The sequence below is a fragment of the Plasmodium cynomolgi genome, chromosome 14 (genome assembly GCF_000321355.1).
Source record: "Plasmodium cynomolgi strain B DNA, chromosome 14, whole genome shotgun sequence".
Classification (NCBI taxonomy): Eukaryota; Apicomplexa; class Aconoidasida; order Haemosporida; family Plasmodiidae; genus Plasmodium; species Plasmodium cynomolgi.
The window spans coordinates 2088172-2093079 of NC_020407.1; the positions used below are offsets into that span (position 1 = coordinate 2088172).

The 4908-nt window shown below is 45.8% G+C and overlaps 2 protein-coding genes across 2 annotated transcripts; one reads left to right on the forward strand and one right to left on the reverse strand.

Annotated features, from left to right (window-relative positions):
• Positions 1-83: 83 nt before the first annotated feature.
• On the forward strand, positions 84-2938 carry PCYB_145580 (SPX d0main containing protein; the record flags this gene model as incomplete). The annotated part of the gene is made up of 1 exon (XM_004225029.1): positions 84-2938. A coding segment is annotated over one exon (2853 nt), but the record flags the coding sequence as incomplete, so codon positions are not given.
• Positions 2939-3045: 107 nt separating this feature from the next.
• On the reverse strand, positions 3046-3763 carry PCYB_145590 (hypothetical protein). The gene is made up of 2 exons (XM_004225030.1): positions 3627-3763; positions 3046-3387 (listed from the first exon to the last, which is right to left on the reverse strand). Exons 1-2 carry the CDS (start codon positions 3753-3755, stop codon positions 3103-3105), a joined length of 414 nt encoding a protein of 137 aa, XP_004225078.1. The 5' UTR covers positions 3756-3763; the 3' UTR covers positions 3046-3102.
• Positions 3764-4908: the final 1145 nt, after the last annotated feature.

The following is a 4908-nucleotide window of genomic DNA, read 5'->3' on the forward strand; positions in this document are numbered from 1 at the left end:
AGCTTCTCATAAGCTTCGCATCAGCTTCGCATCATCCTCGCGTCTACTTCATATAAACTGCATGACCGCTTCCCCCCCCGCAGGGAAAGATACCTCCACCATCACCATAAAGGAAGTAACAAGCAACTTCGGGAGCACACGAGCATTGAGCGGAGCAGAGTATCAATCAGCTGAGTCCAGATTTCAGAATATCCTAAATGGAGAATTAAATAAAATTAACAAATTCGCTAGAAAAATGATAAAGGAATGGTACAATGACGCACAGATATGTCAAGAAAAGTTACACAAAAGAAATTCTTTAGTGGAGTTATCTCAAATTTTAAAGAAACTAAACGAGTTGGGAAATACGTTGAAGTTTCTCGATAGTTATAGAATTACAAACTTTACAGGGTTTACAAAAATTACAAAAAAATTTGACAAACATAATGATAAGGTTATCAGTTCATCTTTCTACATCACTGTCGTTATTAAAAGTTTTTTCATGAGCTACGATATGAATCTACTTGTGTGTATTTTGTCTCTTTGCTATAAGCATTATCGGGAGGTTCGAAGCGGGGTCTCCGCGAAGGTCCACTCTGGGGAAGGCCTAGGGGAAGTACACTATGGGGAAGTATACCCCAGGGAAGACCGCCCCATGGAAGACCGCCTTAGGGAAGCCCCCCCCCAAATGACAGGTTTCTCCAACTTGGAGAGGAAAAATAAAAACGAAAACAGATTTTCCCAAAGTGGAGAATCACAGAGCAGTGCAGCTTCCACCTCCCCCAAGGAGAGTGTTCATCCCCAAGTCGATGCAGAAGAGAACCCACAAAGAGTCATTAAGCACACCAAGTATCTAGTAAAAGCACAAGACCTTATCAGTGCCAAAATAGAAATTAGCAAATACTATTCCATCCATTACCACGATTTGAAGGAGCATGAATTGATGCCCCCTTTTGAAAGCTTCATAGAATTAATTTCCACATCTAAAATACAAAATTACTTAACAACGATCTACTTGGATGACTCTACGTTTAGTAGATACCACAGATGTATTAATCGGAGTAATCAACCTGGGGGGAGTAGTAGTCAAAGTATTAGGTTACGATGTTATAGCTACATAGATGCAGAGAAAGAATCCACGAAAACTGTGATTCAACATTTTAATTTATTTGAACCCAGTTGTGATCCCAATGAGAAGTATGTCTTTGCTAAGGACGTACCACAGGAGGACCTCAAAATAGGTTGCGTTAACGATTTGTACAATCTGAGGATAAGAGATTCATCCTCTAGTGGGTCCCATCCAATTCAGGGTTCAGACTCACTACAACTACAGCATTGTGAGAAGTACATCCGTGAGATAGAGAAGAACAACTTAACGAGTTGTCTCAAAAGCAAAGTGAACAGAATCCACTTTGGGGATGATAACCTTAGTGGCTACATCGACGAGAATATCTGCTACTGGGTGCACACAGATAAGGGGGCCATTCATGGGTGTGAAGAAGTCGACTCCGTGGAAGGAGACCACAGTGAGTTGGACGAACCGAGTAAAGTTAAGCAGCATAACGGTGTCCCAAGTGGAAGTAACCTCCATAAGGGGGAATACAAAACGGGAAACGAAGAAGAAATCACCGCGAAGGAAAAGAGAAAGTACGCCTACTTCGACTATGCAGTTATCGATATCAGTGTGAAGGAACTCTCCAGCAGGGACTTCTCCTTCCAACTCAACCATCTAGGGGTAGCCAAAGAAATTTGGGGATACTCTTCCTACCTGCAAGGCATCTCTATGCTCTACCCACACCGCATTTCCACAGCCCCCCACTGGCGTATCTACACACACCCCAAGTGGGCAAAATTAAACGCAGGGGAGGGTTCCAGCAGGGGGGAGAAAAGGAAGAAGAAGGAGACGAAGAAGAAAAAGAAGGAGAAGAAGGAGACGGAGACGGAGACGGAGAAGAAGGAAGGAGTAGCGGTAGGGGTAGAAGTATTGACAAGCAAAGGTGAAGCAAAGGAAAGGCAAAATAAAAAACCCAGAAGTGATGACAGCGATGGCAGCGGTGGCAGAAGGGGGACCCTGCAAAGCAACGAAAGTAACGAGTCCAGTTTGTCCGATGAGGACAACGACACAGATCTCAGCTCAAGTGAAAATACAGTCGAGTACACAGAAAGGGTAGAGAAGCATCGTAATGGAAAAAAAGAGGAGCGCAAAAAGGGAATCACCTACACTGGTGCATCTGCAAGAATTGCTCACGAGAGTGAAGTGATTTATCGAAACGAGATCGAAAGGAATAAATCCACATCTGCTTCTCCTCGTCACATTAATTTAAGCATTGACAGCGCAGGCAGTGCAGACTGCTGCAACAACCGGGGGAGTTACATTCGTGGACCATACAGTGCAGACAGTAGAAACAACCCAAGGAAGACATCTCCCCAAAAGGAGAAACCATCCATCATGAGACACACTCTCGCAGGAGAAAACGATCTGTATGAACCTCTTCTAGACCCTGTGGAAGAGACTACTCCCTCTAAGGGTAATAAATCCTCATCCTATAGAATCACCTCCTTTTTCAAGAAAATATTTTTTTGTAAAAATAAAATTATTGAGATAAAAAGACCCAAAACTGCAGTCGTGAGAGTGGAACCCAAGACCTTTTTTGCCAATGAGAGAACCCTGTTGCAGTGGCTGAACACAAGTGTCCTCCTCTCAACGATATCTATTACCCTTTTGAATTTTTCCAATTCGTATGGATTCGCCTCTGGAGTTATCATGGCCCCAGTAGCTATCTTCTTTATCCTGTACTCCTTCCATATTTATTTGAAGAGGGCAGAGGCGCTCATCAACAAGGAACCAATTAACTATACGGACAAGGTAGGCCCCGGGGTGCTCGTCATCACCCTGACCTTTGCCCTGTCCACCGTCGTCCTGCTCAATATTTACAGCCGCTTGAAGGGAGAGGCGTGAGCCCCAGCAGAAGTGGTAAAAGGATGCGCAGCGAAGGAGTAACGGGAACGCGGTAAGGGCTACGCAGCGGGACGCACTCCCCGTGTGGAAACAGCTTGCACAACATTGAACAAATGGGAGCACATTAGTCGTTACTTCTGCATCGTTACTGCTGTGTTTGGCGCTCAATAGAGGAGGCTACGCAGTGGGGAGATGCCCCAGCGCAGCGGCGAAGGGGCCACAAAAACGGAGTGGTTGGCCCGACGAACCCGCGCGGCGATGCGTGTTACTACACACAAATAGGGCCCAAGTTTAGGCAAAAATTTTTTTTTTTTTTTCTCGCTGTCCACGGTGGGACAGAGCCAATATTTATCGGGTGCGATGTTGTCGCTTCGGTGGACTTGTGTAAACATAGCGCTTGCTTTGCATTTTTTATCATCCGTGGGCGTCCCATCCTTCGGCACGATACCCTGAGGTAGCAGAAAAGGGGAAAGAAAATGTATCATTGCGGGGTGGGGGGCGAACGGCTCATCTTTTCACAGTTCTCTATGGGACTTTTTTTGGATGCCCCCATAGATAGGCAGCCACCACCGCTACTACATGTGCACATCGCGCGCGTTTCGCTAGTCCCACTCATCCGGCGCACCCCACGCTCTCTCTAACTCATCTGTGGGGCAGCTCCCACATCTCAACTTCCGCCCCCACTCACCATCTTTGTATGAACAAAGGAGTCCCGGCCCTTCTTCCGCTCGTCCTGTCGCTTGTACGTGGCATAGGCATCAAACTCGGAGAAGTTTTGCACAATGATATTGGAGCACCCTGGTTTCCTCTCAACCATAATTTCTGTTCGTCCACTTGACGCATCCGTCACAGCATACTTGGTGGAAAAATACTTATCGATTTCGCTATCATCCACATGTCTGGCTAGACACCTCTTCGGAGTTAACACGTACCCTTTGTCCGAAAAAAAGTGCTTAGGGTTGCTAACCTCATCTTCGTTTACATTATGCTGTATGGTATCCTTTAAGGTGCCCCCCCCGTGGATGTTCAGGTCACTTTTTATTCTTCGGTTGCGCACATTAATGCTGTTCTTAATTTCCGACCGCAGGCCCGCGTAGTTGTAGTCGCGGTTCTGCCTGTCGCGGTAGTTGACACTCTTCGGGGCGTACCTATTGCCATACGGATCGATGCCAATCGTGTCTTCTTCATTTTTTAACTCTTCCGTGCAACAGTTGTGTAAGACTTCGTAAATGTTATTCCCGTAGGAGAAGTTCGATCCGTTGTACACGGACTTTCGGCGAATGTCAAGGTTCCGGAGGCAGGCCAGGCGTTCAGAGCTCAACCCAGCATAGGAAGAGAACTCCATTGGGTTCGAGGAGGTTCGAGGAGGTTCGAGGAGGTATGTGGGGGTGTGCGGAGGTTCGCGGAGGTGTGTGTAAGTTCGCGCTCGTATGTGTAAGTTCGCGGTGGTATGTCTAAGTTCGCAGGCACACGTCGAATGACAAATGCGCTGGCTGAACAGTGGAATACTCAAATTGGTAACAACACCGAAGAGGTAAAAAAAAAAAAAAGGCGGACTGCGAAATAATTTCACGCACATGTGGCTAAATTGTGCTGCGCGATTTGGACTGCTTACACAGGGTTAAAAAAAAAAAAAAGAGACATACACACAACGCACATGAGAACACTTGCAAGTCAGATATGTAACTTAACTGCTATCGAAAACGCAACAAAAATTGAGAAAACAAAACAAAAAAAAAGATGCTCAGTGCATGTTGTGCGTACCCCCCTTCACAAAAACATATAATTGAGTTTCCCAAAACAGGTAAACTTCCGTAAGGAGTTAAACAAAAGGACGAATCAAACAGGTTTGTGGCGAGAAGGCAACAGACATAAAGACCATCTAGCCTGCGTTGGACTTTTTCACTTTTTCCAGCGATTAAAAGGGTGGCTAGCGAAAGGTCAGCAGTGATGTTGTTTTTTTTTTCCCC

Excerpts from the sequence above, each read along its gene's own strand:
- PCYB_145590 (XM_004225030.1), bottom strand. The coding sequence starts at position 3,755 with ATGGTTGAGAGGAAACCAGGGTGCTCCAATATCATTGTGCAAAACTTC. Across the intron at positions 3,388-3,626 it reads CCTTTGTTCATACAAAGATG|GGTATCGTGCCGAAGGATGG; the intron begins GTGAGTGGGGGC and ends CTGCTACCTCAG.